Source organism: Crinia signifera, chromosome 1 (assembly GCF_055691185.1).
Source record: "Crinia signifera chromosome 1, ASM5569118v1, whole genome shotgun sequence".
In the NCBI taxonomy this organism is placed as follows: domain Eukaryota; kingdom Metazoa; phylum Chordata; class Amphibia; order Anura; family Myobatrachidae; genus Crinia; species Crinia signifera.
Window position 1 is genome coordinate 279,005,618 of NC_139217.1, and position 17,247 is coordinate 279,022,864.

At 42.2% G+C, this 17,247-nt stretch overlaps 1 protein-coding gene across 3 annotated transcripts in view; it reads left to right on the plus strand.

The window, feature by feature from the left end:
- ADAMTSL1 (ADAMTS like 1) overlaps nucleotides 1-17,247 on the plus strand; it is an 852,460-nt gene that overhangs the window by 824,723 nt on the left and 10,490 nt on the right. For all 3 annotated transcript variants that reach the window (XM_083184471.1, XM_083184462.1, XM_083184453.1), the window contains 3 exons: nucleotides 5,190-5,402; nucleotides 7,595-7,784; nucleotides 16,059-16,266. In XM_083184471.1, coding sequence (XP_083040597.1) covers nucleotides 5,190-5,402; nucleotides 7,595-7,784; nucleotides 16,059-16,266 — 611 coding nt within the window. The remainder of the gene's footprint in view (nucleotides 1-5,189; nucleotides 5,403-7,594; nucleotides 7,785-16,058; nucleotides 16,267-17,247) is intronic.

A 17,247-nucleotide genomic window follows, 5' to 3' on the forward strand; every position in this document is an offset into this window, starting at 1 on the left:
CTACCACCAAGCATCTGCACCATGGCACATAAGACTATGTAACAGTGTAACAGCTACTACATAGTCTCAGACAGTACAGAATGCTGAGAACTTCTTATTCCAGTCACCATAGACATCAAAATTATAGTAACTGCATAGATATACTAATTATTATATACCTCCCAACTGTCACATTTACCGCATTTTGGGGGACGTTCCTGCATCCCGTCTGGGGCCGGCAGTGTCCCGCGGTGGGGGGGCACATGGGAGTTCCCACTGTTGCCCGTGTATAGACACTGTGCACATGCTCACAGCGTCTATTCATGCCCCACAGCGGCGAAAATTGGGGCGTGGCCTCGTGGGAGAGCCATGCGTATAGACCATGCCCCCTTTTGCTAGGCCACATCCCCCAAAATTTGCAAGCTCCTTCGGCGCGCATGAGACTGACCCTCCTGTGGCAACATGAAAGTTGGGAGGTATGCTAATAAAATATATATATATATATATATATATATATATAACATGTACATTGCATTTTATAAAAAAAATTAGCTTTATTTTAGGTGTATGAGCATAATCATTTTTATTTTTGGTATATATCTCATCATTCGACCCTTTACACTTCTTATTTTTATCACAGCATAATATAATGATTATAAAAAACATACTGCATCACTTCCAAACCAGAAACATAAACCAAGATCAATGTCTGATAATAAAAAAATATATATTCTAAGCATATTACACTATTCCGTCTGTAAGACACCCAGTAATTACCATCCTCCCCCTAGATAATGTTCCGTTGCCCAGGTAATATGTTATGGTTTAGCCAAGCCTGGAGCAACAATTTATTCTTCTAAACAAGCTTTCAGGTCATCTATAATTCTGTATTGCTCTAATGACAAGTTAACATTTTTTCTCAGTTTCAACAAATCTAAAAATATGGATAATTGCGTACATCTGTCAGCTACACCCTGACATTAGCTGAGCCGGTATCTCAGAGGAGCTAGGATTACGATTCATTCATTAGCTGGTGACCATTACCTTCCATAGCATATGTTATGCAGGCACTGCCCCTCCAGTATGTCCCCAGGTGGTGGTCTTTACCATATAGTTTTACTGAAGAGAAAAGAATAACTGAGCACATGTTGCACCAGGCATGTGCTATTTTGTCCTCCACTTTAATAGGAATATAGAAGTGAGATAAAATACAATGCAATACACCGTGCAGCGTTACCCTGATTTTCATCTGCAGCTTTATGGATATATGACTGAGTAGCATTATTCATTGCAACTTGTCTACACAATAGATGACTTAACCAGGTGACAGTTTGTTAACCAGGTATAAACAGGAACAGGTAAACACAGGGTTATTAGCAAGGACAGGATAAAATAATTCTCCAGTTGCAGTCAGGAGCATTTGCCAGGTTATATTGGGCGTTGTGGTGCACCGGGTATACCCTCACTCTATAGAGCTGTAATCAGTGCTGTCAGCAGGGTTTATGATACAGTATACAGTATTGGCCCAGTGTATATGGTTTCTCATGGAGCTCTCACTGTTGGGAGGTACAAAGGGGCATACATGTATGTTCGCTGGCAGGATGGAGGAGAAACAGTATTGGGCAGAAGCTGAGTCAGAGGTCATAAGTGAAGTCAGTGTAAAGACGCATTACTTATCACTTATGAAGTAATAATGTATATAACACAATAGTGCCTTAAATCTACACTATTTTCCTAGTTTTATGTTTGAAATGTACTTTTTGGTCAAAGAGGCATTTCCATGTGCAGAACCCACCCAACCATGACCTTTGGCCTTTGGAGTCAGTATCATTCATATATAGATAGATAGATAGATACATACATACATACAGTACATACATACATACATACATACATACAGTATATGTCTAGTGTCCGTGTGTAACCGAAACCCTGCCATCTGCTCGCAGCGAGTGAAACTACATATCTTTCTCTATAACACATACAGAAACACAGAGGCAATCACAAGGTAGCCGACTAATTTTCGAAGCTTTTGCTTTGAGCAGGCTTAGCTAGTATATGCTCAACCTAGCAAAATCATCACAACTTTCTGATATGTTTACCCAGCTGGCAGCTACTTATGCACCTTAATGACAACAGTTCTTCAGGTGGGAACCAGTGGTTTGCTGGGCTGAAACTTGGCTCCACCTACAGTGCCAGTTAAATGGTAATTTTAGGGACATGTGTTAAATATATATATATATACATAAATTACCATAGAATGGCTTGGGTGCTTTGTACTGTATAATAAAAGTATGCTTATTCCAAGAATATTATATTCAATTAACTATTCTCTCTATGGCCTTTATTCTGATCTGATCACAGTACACATTTGTTTGGAAAATGGGCAAAACCATGTGCACTGCAGGTGGGGCAGATGTAACATGTGCAGAGAGAGTTAGATTTGTGTGAGTTATTTTGTTTCTGTGCAGGGTAAATACTGGCTGCTTTTGTTTTTACACGGCAATTTAGATTTCAGTTTCAACACACCCCAAACAAATGTAACTCTCTCTGCACATGTTACATCTTCCCCACCTGCAGTGCACATGGTTTTGCCCATTTTCCAAAAAATTTGTACTGCAGTCAGATCTGAATAAGGGCCATTGTTCTTGGCATATTTGCTGTATTGTTATTACTGCTTTCATCTTAAATGATGTGTTTTTGCATAGTAAAACAGTACCAAAAGAACATTTTGGGGAAAGGTGTTATCCGCTATAGACATAATTTCTGTGAAAGGCATTATGTATATGGCAATTGTGTTGGCAATGGCAATGCTTATTTAGGTGTTATTTAGATCTGCAGATAAATAAAACATATACTGTATAAGAAAACATTGAAATCCACAATATTCACAACTGCCATGTACAGTACTATTTCAGTGCTGGCCCAAGCATCTAAGTGATACCTGTGAACTCTCATTGTCTTATCCCAAATAATTATAGACATGCAAGAGTGTCTGCCTGTCTGGATAGGATCACTAAAGCTACTGTCCTTTACGCCTTATTTCCACTTCCTTGTTATAATCACCTTGTTGGTGGTTTTATTTATGAAGCCAAAAGGGAATTACTTTTTTGATGCAATGATCTGTATAATAATATAAAATGATATTTTAATTACAATACGTGAAAGGAAAAAAAATGGTATTATTTTAAAACAAATATGATATTGATTATTGAAAGCTTCATATTTTGAAGCTTGTTATAGACACTAGATATACTCAAATATCTTAATCCCCAATACAGATGATTTTATGCAAAACACAATGTAACCATGCTAGTTTAACAAATGTCCCAAATATGATCTGGAGCCAGTTCCAAAGTTGAACACATGCCTTGAACATGCTAGGCCAGCGATTCCCAAACTGTGGGTCCTGACTTTTTCAGCATGGGGTCACGACTTCATGTTGCTGACCATCAGGCATATGAAATTTCCAATCTCAGTCAGTGATTCAAAGAGTCTGAAAAATCTGTTTAATTGTCTGATATTTTAGACTCCTCCCCAGAGGCTGGTTGGCCCACTGGGAAACCGGGCCATTTCCCGGTGGGCCGGTCCAGATTTCCCTCTGGCAGGGCCGCCGACCGTTCTTCCGGAGCTTGGGTCATCCTATATATGCAAGCGCCGCAGCCTGGTCACAAACGGCTGAAAAGCCCAAAACAAATATGGCTGCCGCATATATGCATATATTATATGCACATATGCGGCGACCATATTTGTTTTGGGCTATGCTGCACTGTATGCTGCGACCAGGCTGCGGCCGCTGGTCGCTCTCGGATTATGTCACCGGACGGCGTGGTGGGCTAACCTGATGAGCTAGGTAAGTAGTCTTCCCCTCCCCCCGGTCAGTTGATATACCACCTCTGCCACCCCCGGGCTGTAGCATCAGCACCCCCCGTGCTGTAGCATCAGCAGACACACACACACACACCCTGGGCTGTGTTCCCCCCACCATTTTGTGCCTCCACAATGCTGCCATGCATGTACTGTCTGCTGACTACACATGTGATGTGATGACCTTCTGCAGTAACTTGCTGGGGTCCTGGAATTATTCTTATTGACTGATGGGGACCCAGAGCAAAATTGTTTAAGGACCCCTGTGCTAGACCCATATTTAGGGTGAGGGGCATCAAACTTGGAAGATAAAGTACTGACCAATTAGCTCCTAAGTAGCATTTTGGAAACAGTATGTAACATTGCAGTTAGGTGCTATAGCTCCCTCCAAGGTTTGTTACATATCCCCATTAATGTCATTAAACTTACTCCTCAAACGTGACACAAGCACAAGCTGCATCACATCTTCTATGTACATTAAACAAATTCTATGTGTACAAAATATATTCTATGTTTGCGAAGCATGTTCTTCTTCTGACAAAATGTGTATGTCATACAATTACCATGTTTTCTGAACCTATATGGCTTGTTGACTTTTAAGTTAGAGTGACCTACAAAGAAACAAGCTCCAAAGCAAAAGTGTGCTTCGAGCAAGTTCATTGCTATTAAACTAGCATGGATTGAATTCACTGAATTAATTTAAAACTTGTTTAAACTCTGTTTAAACAGTGATGGCACTTCTATTGGGAATACCTTGCATGTACTTCATGACCACTGAAAGTGTAACAGGTTCACTTTTTTTAAATTATGGTCACATAAAAAAAAAACTTGAAAAAGTTCAAATTTCTAAGATTGTTTAGAAGTTTTGTTTAGTTAAAAGGAGATAAAACATCACTTTCAAGAGCACGGTGAGCCTAAATATTGGTAACTGCATGAGATATACCAAGCTGAACTATAGAATTAAAAATGGACAGTACATTCAGGGTACATATACTGTATTAGGTGAATGGTGCTTCAATGAGGGAACACTTATTAGGGTGGATGTCCTTCATCTTCTGTTCATCTCACTTTTCATACTAGAATAATTTGCGTAGCCTTTTTATGAAGCACACATTTGACAAAAACAGATTGCTGATAAAAACAGAAGTAATACACAAAGATATCATTAACAAATACTTTTTAGTTATTCATTAGGAACCACATTTGCATACATTGTTATTGGTGAGGTCTGTAAGCCATGGTTGTTTCAACAAAATTAGGAGGAAACCGATTATCAAATATTAATTATTGTTATGTTTGATGTTTTTCTTTTTCTGACTGTATGTCTTTGGCTTGTCTATCAGGTTGTCCTGTAAAGGGTGTTTCCATCCCCAATATATCTTGGTTTCATGGAAGTCATCCACTGATCGATGGAGCAAGACCAACACATGAGGTGCTAGAAGGTGGACAGATCCTGCGACTAACTAATATAAGCAAAGATCACCAAGGAGAATATAGTTGCATTATTAGGAACACATCTGATTATCTTACGCAAAGAGTTTCTTTGTCAATTAAAGGTAAATTTAAGTCTTTGTTGTCCAAAAACATGGCAGTGTATTTATTCATGTTTTACATAAGTATCAGGAGGAGATGTATCTTCTAAAGAGTGGAGCAGTTTTCCATAGTAAAAAAAAATTTTTTTTATAGCAGTCAATTTTAAAGTACATTCTATAAATTATAGCTACAGTAGAAACTGATTAGTTGTTAGCGGCAACTTCTCAATGCGTCCTCTTTAATATATCGCCTTCACTTTGTCTTTTACATTGCTCACTTCTTTGAAGTGGTAAGCACTCTGATTCCAATATCACTTTGAAATACCATGTAACGCAATCGGTAGAGAGGATGCATAAGATTTGTCATGATAGACAAAGCAACAGGTAAACCTCACTTTTACCTGTTGCTTGGTCAAGTAAGTCTTCTCTTTGAGGCTCAGGCTGTGAATTACAATGCTTCCAGTCGTCCACTTCATTTTCAGAGATAAGGGGGAATTACTCAGTTGCCATTGAGGTCCCACCACTCTATTGGTCTGCTGTCAAAGATCTGACAGATACTCTAGAGCACATGCACAAGCATTTTGCAGGCCGATGTATTCTCAAAAGGGGCCACATGCTCCGTTGTTTTGGGAGCGGTTACCCATAAGGATATAGAGGCATTTTATAATGGCAGCAGAGGCTATATAGGAAGTTACCCATAAGGCTAAAGTCCTTAGCCAAATTTGAATATGGGAACTTTTTATGTATTTTTAAGTCCAAACTCTTAAACCGGACTTCAGGTAAAATTGGGTTTCTATTGTGCTTTCTCTTCATTTGTTACATGGAGCACAGGATATATTAAATGCATTTGCCCACTTCAACAAGTGGGTTCCATTAAATCTCTAATTCCCAACATTACTAACTTTGTAAGAAAAATGAGTTTGTGAGAGAAATGTATACATTGGAAAAAGGAAGTCACTTACTCTACTGTAAAATTGAATTCTGGCCTGATTAATGTTCAAAACATTAAAAGCATAAGCTGCATTAGGCATACAAGACAATATGGTACTTGTTTCCTATCTGGGCGCCCGCTAAGTTAATTGCGCACCATGCTATTCTCCGTATAAAAATCGGATCGCATCGGATACCACAAATACACATACACGAAATACACATACACGAAAACAATGTTAAATGGATCAATTTACCCAAATCAGCATAGGGAAGAATGGTAAATGGGCCAGAAACCCCAAAAAAAACCACAGAGCAGTGGAAAGTCCCCCCAAAAGTAGTTGACGCCACCCCGCCATCAACGTGAACCCGAAGCGTGGCGAGCGCAGCGAGCCCGCGAGGGGCGGCGGTACGCGTCCTCCGACCTTTTCATGCCCTACTATCCACTAGGGCGTGGAGTGAGAATAGAATAGTGTGGCGAGCGCAGCGAGCCACCGAGCCCGAAGCTTGGCGAGCGCAGCGAGCCCCGCGAGGGGACGCGGATACCTTCACAGGTAAACGCGTCCCTTCGCGGGCTTCCCAGGTGTCCGCGTCGCCATGGACACCTGGGAAGCCCGCGAAGGAAAGCGTTTACCTGTGAAGGTATCCGCGTCCCCTCGCGGGGCTCGCTGCGCTCTCCACGCTTCGGGCTCGGTGGCTCGCTGCGCTCGCCACACTATTCTATTCTCACTCCACGCCCTAGTGGATAGTAGGGCATGAAAAGGTCGGAGGACGCGTACCGCCGCCCCTCACGGGCGCGCTGCGCTCGCCACGCTTCGGGTTCACGTTGATGGCGGGGTGGCGTCAACTACTTTTGGGGGGACATTTCAATGTTCAGGGGTGTTTTTGGCCCATTTACTATTGTTCCTATGATAATTTGGCTAAATTGAGCCATTTCACATTGTTTCCTATGGGAAATCGGATCGCATCGTATACCATCGTACATCATCGAGTACCGAATCCGATGCGATCCGATTTCATTACGGTGCCGTACGTAGAAAACCTGGGCGCCCAGATAGGAAACAAGTACCGACAATATTTTAAATCATCTTCAGTTTCTATGAAAAGATCTTGTTTCCTAGAAGTGCAGCAACCAATACAATAAAATGGTTTTCAATTCTGAGATTTTGTTAAAAATCTATTTCAAGTATGGCACTTTTCACTTCAATCTCAGGAAACAAATAATAGATTACAGTTTGAAAATGAAAGTATTTTACACAATTGTTTTCCTCTTTCACTTCCTTTAGAATCACCAGATTATCAATGGGCAGTGATTGGTCTCCTACCATGCACAGCATCATGTGGTAACAGAGGTGTCCAACATACACAATTGAGATGCGTTCTGGACAAGCAAGAGGTCAATGTGTCTCATTGCCTAGATAAGCCAAGACCACCAGTAAAGCCCTTGGCATGTAACAGAAGAGACTGTTTACCAAGGTGTGTATTTATGCTTATATACAATATGTTTATAAAGTGAACATAATTTTACAATGGGTTTATGGTGGGTTTTTATATTTAGTAATAAAACTACAAACACTATACTTTGATGTATGTGCAATTTTGTAGAAACTCACATTAAAGCAGAGAGGGGAGACAGAGTAAGCAGGCGTTCTTCTCTCTCAAACAGCAGTAATCCATAAACACAAACGTTTTAGATATGAATCATTTTTCTTAGCTATCCTCCTATAAATCATTGTCTACTTTGCAAGTCTTTTCTGGAGGACAACCGATTATGGTTGTCACAGGTAAGAAGGAGGGATTTATGTCAGAGTCTATACAGAAAAACAGTTTTGCTGGCTGCCAGATGTAGACAGTCATTCTGTTTCACAGGGATATGCTCTCAACAATCAATTTGCCATATTAAATCAGAAAAGGGTGAATGAATGAGAGGATATCACAGTAACATAGATTTGAGCGGTGTTCCAAAGCCTCACTGTCTCCTTCTGTGCTCTGTGACTTTAGTTGCCATGGTAGTCCTATAACAAAGGAAAAACTTCAGAATATTCAATAGAAGAAACAAATTAAATGGAAATTGTAAATAGCAGAAACTGTCTCACAAAATTTTTTAGATTTTAAGCAAACAAAGTAATACGTAAAAAAAATTTTTTTTAATTGAGTGTTTTTATTGATTTTCAAAGACAAACAAACACATAAAACAAACATATTCATACCCCAAACATAAGGATCATGTAATGCGAGGGTTCCAAGGTGCACGACAGACATAATAACAGTGTCACAATGCAATGCAGGATATATCGGGATGTTGAGCATAGTCTTAGAGTGTGATATGCACCAGAAGGGACATCACACACGGTACCCGTAGGCGCCATACGAGTACAGTTATACATTGGAATGCTAAGGTTAGAACAACAACCATATATTTTTATTTCCGTGAACACCTGACACCCCGCAAACCTACAAACATATCAAAATAGGTATGTAAAATATGGAAAGCATAATAATAAACCAGAACAACCTCCCTAGAAACCCCCCCACCCTGTATAACCTGACCCCAACTAAGGTATACTTGGATCCCAAAAAACTCGTAACCCCCCTAAATCTACTATCTATCTATGCCCATACCCCACTCCCCCCCCCCCCACACACACACCAATTCTAAACCCACCCTCCACCCAAAAAAACCCCTAAAGGGTCAAATTAGTGGTATTAGCCAATAGTAGTCCTAGACCACGTCATTAGCCCACATACCCAAAACTAATTTACCCCTCCCACCCCGCCCACCCAACCTTTAGAAAGTAGCAGTTAAATTACGCTGAAGGATATAACGGAAAAAAAAATAAAAAAAATATATATATATAGTAGCAGCCGCTTCGTTGCGAGGAATCGCTAAGGAGGCCACTCATATATTTATAGCACGAAAAAACAAGAGTAGTAGTTAGTGACAGCCATAGCATATTATGTGAATAGAGGGTACAAAATCGAAATAGGGGAGATCAGAAGAAACAGTGCAATAGGAGTTGTTAATCCGGCCAGACTTCCATTCCAGTAAACATATTGGACAATACAGCAGACAGTTCACCAGTAGGGAGCGTCCCAAAATAGGCAAAGCAATATGGCCAGGATAGTATAGGAAGTGTTAAACAGAAGCGGGGCAGATCTGGGCCCTTAGCAGCAGGTTCAAGGCAGCAAAGGAGTTCATCCCACAGGGCCTTGGTTGAAGATGTAGATTCCTGAGGGCACATGTCCCGGGCACAGAGGAGCAGTGAAGCCATAGAGGGTGCAGTTGTAGATATCACAGGATGTGTAGGTTCGAAGCAGCAAAGGAGATCATCCCACAGGGCCTTGGTTGAAGATGTAGATTCCCGAGGGCACATGTCCTGGGCGCGGAGGAGCAAGGAAGCCATAGAGGGTGCAGTTATAGAACTTACAGGCTGTGTAGCGTCAGGCATCGCGTTGGGCACATCACGGATAACAGAAAGGAGGGCAATGTCTTTGCATATGCCCGAGAGTGTATTGAGAAGCCGTAGCTCAGAGGCCTTAATGGCGTCCAGGATCTGATGCAATGGGTCACCCATCCTATATCCGTTATGTGGAAGGGCCGGCACAGGGACCAACACAGGAGAGATTGGGAGGCGGCTAGCACACCTCCTATATTGCAGTGTAGTAAAGTGTACCTCGCTCGCAGTGTCCCTTTGGGTAGAGAGGGGGGACCCAGATGCACGGGCCCGCAGTGAAGGGGAGAAGAAGTGGTACCTGACACCCGCAGTCCCTCCAGGCAAGATGGCCGCGGTCACTACCCCGCGCGAGGAACAGACGATGGAGCCGTGCTCACTTACGGAGAGGAGGAGATGGCCGGCACCGCCGGAGATCAGTAGGAGGGAGACAGTAGCCTAGCAGCTCAGATTTATAGCTGTCCGGATAGGAGTGCGGTCATGCAGAGCTCCGTAGTTCAGCTCAATGCGGGGCAGCAGCAGCAAGATGGCGCCGGCACGCGATCTCCTCCACAGCCCGACACCACAACAGAGCCAATATTGCTGAAGCGGGTGGCCGAGCCTCGAGTCTGGGGCACCAAGAATGTGCCAGGGAGGTTCCCCCACTATCCTGTGTAGGTAGGAATGTCGAAGGGCTGCAGGATTTTTATACAGGATAATTGGAGTGGGGAGCAGTTGAAGGATAGGTCTGTTCAGATGGCCGCCGAAGCCACGCCCCCCAAGTAATACGTAAAATTACACAAATGATGGTTATGTTTACATTCTCTGGAGTATTGAGGCTAGGTATAGGAGAATACATCATTATGCTGTAAATCTGGCTATTATGGCTAACACATACTCACCAAACGTACTACTGTATGCCCCTAAGCGTTTCCTACCAATTTTCTCTGTGCATAATTAGTAATAAAGATAACATACTGATATGACTACTTGTTGGTCATATTCACATTTTACTCTTCTGAATGTTGAAAATGAACATTCCCTGAGCAATTTTTGCAAATTTACAAACTCCGCCCACCTTGCAAATATCTTTCTTATTGTGCTTTTAGTGAGCAGGGTTCCAGGGTCATATCTAAGCTCCTCCCTTCATCTCGCAGTGCTAGGTGTAGAGCCAGTAGCAGTCTACACTACTTCCCCAAAGCCACACATATCACAATACTACAGGAGGCATGCAGTGCCTGTGAGGCCCACTTTGGGACAGGCACTGCCAGGGACCATGAGTAGCTATGAACTACATTCTTACAATATATTCTTCAATTTAGTTCATATTTCTGTATTCTCTGTTTGCGGGAATAAAAATTTGAAGTAGTAATGTAGTTAAACAATGTTGGTCATTGGGGTGGGCAGCTGACATCGCCGGATGTCAGCTGCCCGCCCTCTTACCGTACCAAGGCACTGCAAATCTGAGTCACCAGACAGTGACTAGATTTGCGAGCGCTGTAGAAATCATTCAATGGTTGGCCCCATATACAAGCTGCAAATGGATGTTTATGCAAATCGTCCATTCGCATGTGTGTGGGGATAATCAGTCTGCATGCGACGGGCGGGCGTTCTTGCGGGCGGCGTTTATTTGACTTGGAAAGCTGCGAATTTCGCAGCTTTGCGAGTCAACCAGAATGACCTCCAAGTTGAGGAGAAAGGCTCTCACCTCACAGTGCCCGGTGAACATTAGCAATGAGCATACTTGGTCAACAGTTAAATAAGTGTGTCCTAGGCCTCCTATTCCATGACTCATTTGATTTCATTTGAAAGCAATGCAATGAAAATATTATCTGTCATTCTGTTTGTATTTCTCTTCGTCGTGTATTCATTTGCAGCCAGAAGTTTATCTGTGTTTATACATACACTATGTATACATTGCACAAGCTCTTCTCCCTGATACCAGCAATTTGATGTGCTGACAGGAGTATTTCGACAGGCATAATTGATGTGATTTATGTCTGTTCCCTTCCTGAAGTACAAGCAAGCTTTCTGCTTTGTGTAAGCCAGAGTGTTCTCATGCAGACTACACAGATGATTCCAGTGCACTCTGGGACTCAAACTGCTGGGTGTAAACCACAAACCACATTAAAGCCAGGAGGTCTCTTCTCTTGCCAGTGACCCCGCAGTGTTATGAGGACTGTCAGAGGAACACAGCTAGATAATGATAGATGACTCTGATCAATGCCAAAATAATTATCCTGGGTGTCCAGACAAAAGGTGGCACTGAAGAAGAGCACACTTTAGTATTGGGTATTTACTTAAAAAAAATTTTGAATTCATGATGTCAGTTTTTAAGGAATTATATATTCTAGGAAAAATGCTTCCATCACATGCGTTGTTAAAAGGGTCAATGTAATCATATCCCGGCTTAACCTAAATTCTAGTATTAATAAACAGTATGAGTCTTCTCAGGGATCTGGATGAATCTCCAGCACTTGTCATAGAAGCCATATCAGCTCCAAGATGTGCTGGAACTAACATTCTCATCACCTGCTGTAAAACTGACTAACAATTAACCCTAGCAGTTTCTGCATTGCCAATATTCATCTCAGTGCATACATTTCTCACTCATTCTAAATGTATTTACTAATTGGAATAACACAAACACTCAGAAAATCACATGTTCAGAGCCAATAATCAATTTGATTGGCGTAACTACTGTTGCTTGGGGGAGCAAGCCGTAGCAGGGTCTGTGTGGGCGCCGGCACCCGCTCGACACACTGACATGCTGCTGCCTGCCGATGCCCACTGGATGAGCACCAGAGGCGAGTCAGCCGCAGTGCGGGTGCGGCCTCGGCAGAGACGGCAAATCCCTCCACTGATTCAATTGACTGTACACATAGCCGGCTATTGGCTACTGTGTACAGGATGGGCGGGCAGATGGGCGTGCTAGGGTGGCCTGGGATGCGCCGGAGCCAAGGCTAGCAGCAGTGTCTGCTAGTCTCTCTTCCTCTCTCCTGCTTCAGCTTCTCCATTATGCGTGCGATGTCATCACGTCACACGCTGTGGAAACACGCTGGAGAGGAGCCCGGGAGGGGGACTGGGGGGGGGGGGTGTCACCTTTTTTGGCAGGGGGGAGCAATATTTATAGTTGCCCCACTGTTTAGGGCCTTATTTATTTGGTGGAAAATCTTGATTAGCACCCTCTCAAGGAGGGAGATGTTTTCCCTAAGTCACACATTGCAGTGAAACCAAGGAGCTGCTAATGTTACAAGTAACGTATTGGTAGGTGATGGGAATCGGGAAAAACTTGTGCACAGGCTGAGAGTTTTGAAAAGAGTATGGTTATATCCACAATAACAGGTGATGCATATATCAGGCGCTCTCTTTTTGTTGCTTGCATGCTTAGGTACAAATAAAAAACTATGTTTATTTAATCATGTTAAAAATGGAACTATGGTTCCATATCACGATATAATGACATTCGGACACACAAATCTCACAGTAGTAGTAATGACATTGTGGCACCTGTTGTGTTGCTAGTGATAGCAATGTACTTGGCTCAAATGAGTACATCTTTGAATTAGGTGTCAATCTAGAAGAGATTTAGCCACCTGTCAATCACTTCTCCATGAAATCCTCATTGCGAGCAAGATCGCAGCGGCACCTTGACATATGCACATTACAGTCACAGCGTGTGTGCAGTCTGCTGACAATCGCTTCATTGCATGAACATCGGATATTGCATACAAACGAGAACTAGGTCCATTACTGTACCTCCGCCACCAGGTAATTCAAGAAAAAATCAGTGGAATTACTCCCCCCCCCCTCCCAATCCAATGTATGTCACTATTAGTCCAGCACACTTAGAAGGTGATGGAACCATCAGCACAACAGGAGCACAATCACACCATGGGGGTTATTCTGATTCACTGGGAAAGGCACAATCACTCTCAGATGGACAAAACCATGTGCACTGCAGGTGAGGCTAATGTAGCCTGTTCAGAGAGAGTTAGATTTGGGTAGGGGGTGTACTTCAAACTGATATCTATATTGCAGTGTAAAAATAAAGCAGCCAGTTTTTACCCTGCACAGAAACAATAAAACAACCAAATCTAACTCTCTCTGCACATGTTACATCAGCCCCACCTGCAGTGCACTTGGTTTTGTCCATTAGAGGGTGATTGTGCCTTTCCGAGTGAATCAGAATACCCCCCCCCCCCCATATGTGTTCCATATCTACCTGCAATTTACGATTATTTACTACTAGTAAGCCCGCTCAAAGCAAATGCTTCTACGTAGTAGATGTAGTTTCACTTGCTGCCAACAGATGGCAGTGTTTCAGAGCCACACGGATACTATATATATATATATATATATATATATATATATATATATATATATATATAGATGATGACGTGAATTCACTAAATTTAACTAATCAGGGAGCATATTATTCAAAGATAAACTAACCATCCAATAATGCATTTGTAGCTTTTCTGCTTTCTCTGAAACAGTTAAGAAATGTGGGACAGATCCTCTTACAAACATCTATAAAATTACAGTTAATACACATATTGAAATCCTTGAACTCATTGGTCTTGTACTGTTCACCTAATTATTACTGAACTTCAATTCAACCGTAACACTAACGTGATGATACCTCTCCAAGGGAATGGCTACTTTGCCAGCACCAAAGAAAAATATATGGGAAAATTACACAGTCTCAGTAAACGTTCTACATCCTGTTTTCATTTCAACCTGAACACAAGTCTTGGCTAGAAATCCCAGCATTCTATGGTGGAAGAATTGTGGACAATTATATAAAGGAGAAAAAGGTAGTCTTCGGGGATTAGAGAAGGCAAAACACTTTAGTGAGTGTTGTGCTGCATAGCTTCACTTCCCACTCCAATCTGGATGTGTTGATCCGTCAAAAAGTGCATTCCTCATCTTTGTACATTTAAAACTTAGCTGATACAGCTGTGCAGCTATAGGGTGTTGGCTATAAATGGGCTGGTGGTCTGTCCTTATAATAGAACGCAGAGGTTTGTTTCTTAGGTGAACTCAGTACATCTGTTTAACCCCCTCTATGGTTCCAGTTCTGAGATGTTTGCATCCAATAATTATTATCTGTACTAATTAATACTTATATATTTGAGGATAGCCATGGAAATTGTATTTCTTCACTACGGGTTGAGTATCCCTTATCCAGAATGCTCGGGACCAGAAGCATTTTGGATAACGGATTATTCAGTATTTTGGAATATTTTTATATTTGAATGAGATATCTTGAGGTAATATTTCCCAAGTAGTGCCAGTTACAGTTGTCCCAAGTAGTTCCAGTTAAAGATGTCCCGAGTAGTGGCAGTTACAGATGGAGCCGCTCCCAGCGCAACATATCTCTAGTACTGGCGAATGCTGACCTGGTCGGGGCCGGCGGACAGGCACCCCATTCTGGCGGAAGGGATGGGGGTGGCTCAGGTTAACGTGGGCTATCGGCTGGCAATCACATTGTCGGAGCCGCTCTAACAAGAGTGGCTCCATCTGTACATATCATTTACCAAGTATTACCAGTTACAGCTGTCCCCAGCAGTGCCAGTTACAAATGTCCCCAGTTGGATTTCAGCCCAAAAAAAGTAAGTTTTGGAGACTATGTTTCTCGGAATAATTTGGAATTCCAAAAAACCACAGACCATACTGTGTGCAACCAATAGTGGTGGAATTTCAATGGTATTTTCAGATACCACCCCCTCGTATGGTTGCTCCGGGGCGGCATTGAAAGGACTCAGTAAGCTGCACAGCTTACCGGGTCCTTGTAACGCCGCCCTGGCGAATGCACACCCCCTGCTGCTTACCGAGCCCTTGTAATGCTGTAACACTGCCCTGGCGAATGCACACCCTGAGCTTCGCAGCTTACCGAGTCAATTATAATCAGGGCCCTGATGTCCATATATAGAATTACATGTAAAGAACATTGATTGCACCTTATTTGACCATATGCCTTTCATCTTGCCTCACATTTCACACGATACGTACCCAACGTCACCATTATCCATCGCACCTACTGTCCAATTAGGTGCAACACTCTGGATGAAATGCAACTTATTTTAGCACCGTGGTTATCCTACTGTACCTTCTGAATTCTGATTGCCTGTAGTTCAGTAGGAAATATAACCATAGACTTGCTGAGAGGAAACCTGATGGGCATAGAGATACCATTATCACATAACCTTTTTTAAATCTATAATTTAAGTTCCAATGACCTAATGATAAACTGTATTTCTATTTACTGACTGAATTGGCCTAAAACACATACTGCACATTATTTTTCCTTTAGGTGGATGGTAACATCCTGGTCACCATGTTCGCAGAGCTGCGGAGGCGGGGTGCAGACCCGGAGAGTTACTTGCCACAAACTGACAGGGACAGGCATTTCTGTACCAGTATCAAATGACATCTGCACAATTTCTTCAAAACGTCCCGTGGACAGTCAGAGTTGTGGTAGACATCCGTGTGTGGAGTGGACTACATCTGCCTGGGGCCAGGTAAGAAACTTATATGAAACTGATGCTGTACACAGATCTTTCCTACTGTACTGACTTCACTTCAACTTCATTTCTTTCCATGCGAAAGGTAGTAGAATTTACAAGTGTAACAGAATATCTTTCCACACCAAAAGCAGTAGTGTAATTGTGCTGACTCTTATTGCACAGTCGCAAGCAATGTCTGCATAACAAGTAAAGGTGCGTACACACTGGTCGATATATCAGCCGTTCGATTGAACGGCTGATATATCGATGCATTGGTTCAGAATTTTTTCCATTTATGGATGATGGAGGCCACTGGGCTCATTGGGACCTTCAAATCAGCAGATATGTTTTTGTACCGTTTCCCAGATTTGTGCCTTGAGACAATCCTGTCTCGGAGGTATACAGAGAATTCCTTTGACTTCATGCTTGGTTTGTGCTCTGACATGCACTGTAAAGTGTGGGACCTTTATATAGACAAGTGTGTGCCTTTCCAAATCATGTCCAGTCAACTGAATGAAACAGGATGCAACTGAGCTCAATTGTTTTCATGGCAAAAGCTGTTAATACTTATGTACACGAGTCATTATGGGGTATTGTGTGCAGGGATTTTGAGGAAAAAAAATAATTTATTCTATTTTGGAATAAGGCTGTAACATAAAAAAATGTGGGGAAAGTGAAGTGCTGTGTATGTATGTGTGTACATTGTTAAATATGCATTTGTTTTCTTTAACGGAGTAGTGAGTAGTAAGTCAGGTTGTGTGATATGTTGTTGTTGTAACTTCAGTGAGTTTTATGTGTTCATGAGCAAACTACATTTACACAGGCATCATGAGGTGTTAACCAATAATGGATTAATGGTGCTTGTACATGTTTTGCATGTGTTTCCTAAAGCTTGGTCTGTCCTTCTGTCACTGTCCGTAAACAATGAAAGAAGGACAGATGGTCCTATGACTGTGAAAGCCATCAAATGAGATCCATGCTTACATTTTCTCTATC